Source organism: Pseudonaja textilis, unplaced genomic scaffold, assembly GCF_049901715.1.
Source record: "Pseudonaja textilis isolate UNSWEBS1 unplaced genomic scaffold, rPseTex1.2 PTEXSCF22, whole genome shotgun sequence".
In the NCBI taxonomy this organism is placed as follows: domain Eukaryota; kingdom Metazoa; phylum Chordata; class Lepidosauria; order Squamata; family Elapidae; genus Pseudonaja; species Pseudonaja textilis.
In genome coordinates, this window is record NW_028262865.1 from 1,228,397 (window position 1) to 1,230,896 (window position 2,500).

At 57.0% G+C, this 2,500-nt stretch overlaps 1 protein-coding gene across 1 annotated transcript; it reads left to right on the plus strand.

Moving 5' to 3' along the window:
- The first annotated feature begins 223 nt into the window (after positions 1 to 223).
- Positions 224 to 2,080, plus strand: LOC113453805 (NAD(P)(+)--arginine ADP-ribosyltransferase 2-like). The gene is made up of 2 exons (XM_026725262.2): positions 224 to 286; positions 1,277 to 2,080. Exons 1-2 carry the CDS (start codon positions 224 to 226, stop codon positions 2,078 to 2,080), a joined length of 867 nt encoding a protein of 288 aa, XP_026581047.2.
- The last annotated feature ends 420 nt before the right edge of the window (positions 2,081 to 2,500 follow it).

Here is a 2,500-nt window from a genome sequence, read left to right on the forward strand (position 1 = left end):
AAATCAAAAACAACAACCCCAACCCCAACAACTCCCACTCAACTCCGAGAGCCCCCAAGGACCTTTGTCCTGTCCACCCCGAGCTCTCCAACCCTTCTCCCTGGACAGGCGGGACTGAACTTGCTCCCCATTGTATCAAGATAGTAGGTAGTTTCACCCCCACACACCCTATGCCCACGCTTCCCTTCTCTTCCTTTGTCTCTTCTCAGGAGTCGCCAGGAAGATGCCGTCCGTCCGGGGGCTCCGGGCCTTGTTCCTGATCGGATGCCTCGCTGCCCCTTTGCAGGTAGAAAGCGAGCAGCCCAGGGGAAGGGACCCCAAGGGGGGGGGGGGCAAGGCCAGCCAATCAAATTGTCCCTCGGAGTCCCTTGATTCGCTCCAAACTTGGCCCTCCTCCCTGTCCCGTCCCGTCTCCCCCAAAATGTCCTGGTTACCTTCTGGGCTGGAGGAGGGGGAAAACCAAAAACTCTTCTGAGGTCAAACAGCCTTTGGGCTGCCGAGGACTCGAGTCCAAAACAAGGTCAACCCAAACTAGAACTTCAAGTCCAACCAAGGTCAAAAGGAGGTCATGAGTCTGGCGGGGCAGGAGGAAAAAATTCCAGACGGGAAGGGCACGGCCGTCGTTCGACAAGGGTTTGAGAAGACGCCGGGAACGCCGACAAACCAAGATAAACTCACGTCGGTTTCCCCAGAAGATTCCGCCCTCGGCTTGCATCTCTTTTGAAACTCTCCTTCCCAGATCGGAAGGGGATCAGGGCCCTCTCCTCCCCTGTAAGCCGCCAGATCGACGTTGCTCCCTTCCTCCATTCCTAGGAGGTAGAGCGGTGTGGGCGGGGCCTGGATCTCCCTCTGAACTCGGTCTCCTTCCCTACTCGGCCCAGCTGGACTTTACCCCCTTTCGCCGGTTTCTTCCTCCGTCGACGGAGCCACGCTCCTCGCTCCCTGTCAAGATTCTCGGCGTCCTCCTCGGATTCGGACTCCATGGAGAGGGCGGACGGTGGGGAGGAGGGGTGCAGGACAGGAAAATTTTCTTGCCTCTTGAAAGGGGTCATGGGGGAAATGAGGGATGGGTCTTAGTTTTGGCTCCGACAATCCAAACCCCCTCGTTCGAATCGTAAGTCTCTCGCCGCATCAGTCGGAGTTTCAAAAAACAAAGAATCGATTTATTAGGAGGGATCATGTCGGACATAACCTGGGCGGAGCCGACTCTGAGACACCTCAGGGTCTCTTTTCTCTCCGTCATGTCCTCCCACCTTTTCTCTTCGCCTTCGGACAGGTCTCGTGTCTGCAAAAAGATTCCCTCGACATGGCCAAGGATTCGCTGGACGACCCGTATAACGGCTGTGTCACCGCGAGAGAGCTCAAACTCCAGAAGCCGGGCTACGTCCCCCTCCCCAAGAAATACCTCAAAACCTGGCAAACGGCCATCGCGCATGTGGCCGAACTCGGCCACCACGCCCTCGGCAACTTCAACCGGATGTACGCCACCGCCCTGATGGCCTACACCATCGGAGACCACTTTTACAGCGATTTCAACGCGGCCGTACGCCAAGCCGGGCGATCCAAACACGCTTACGTCCATTTCCCCTTCAAGGACTACTTCCTCCTCCTCAATCGGGCCCTCCAGGCCATGAAGACGGGGCCCGCTTGCTACGAAGTCTACCGCGGGATCCACGGCGTCCGTTTCACCCTTCCCGCTAAGGTGGTGCGCTTCGGACAGTTCACCTCTTCCTCCATGATCCAAAAGGTGTCGCAAGGCTTCGGCGAGGACACCTTCTTCTCCATCCGCACCTGTCACGGCGTGCCCATCTCGCCGTTCACCTTGCGCCCGTACCAACTGGAAGTCATCATCCCGCCCTACGAGACCTTCACCGTCGTCAGCCACCAGAAGACCCCGAAGGGCGTCTACGTCCGGCTGGAGTCCCGCGGCGTCTACCACCGCTTCAACTGCGAAAGCCTGAAAGGTAAGAAGCGTGGAGAAAAAGAAAAAAAACGGAGAAGCGAGGGGTCGGGATCGGACTCGGAGGGGGAAGGCCGAGCCGCCGACAGGGAGCGGGGAGGGCGTGGCTCCGTGGACTGAGGAAGAAACTGAGGGAAAAGGGGCAAAAATATGGCCGGGCAGAGCAGGGGAGAGGTCGAACAAGGGAGCACGGATTTACGAGGAAGACTGCGACGACCGGGAGTGGGAGACAAAATCAACCCAGTCCTGTAAAAAACAGGGAAATCCCTGTTTAATTCCTTCGCTTGGCTCCCAAGCTCCAAATATCCTTGACGGAAGACATAAAAAAAACTCCCCCACAAACAGTTACAAGAAGGAGGAAATGATAAAAACAAGATAAGGGCTGGAGGACGTCGACGGAGAATGAAACACACACCGGGAACGAAGGCAAACTCGAGACAGGGATGATAAACTAGAGATAGTTCCCTGCGTTGTTTCCAGCGCTCGCCCGTACGCTGATCCGTCCTCTTACTCAGTCATCCCACGAAGAGCCTCAAGGCC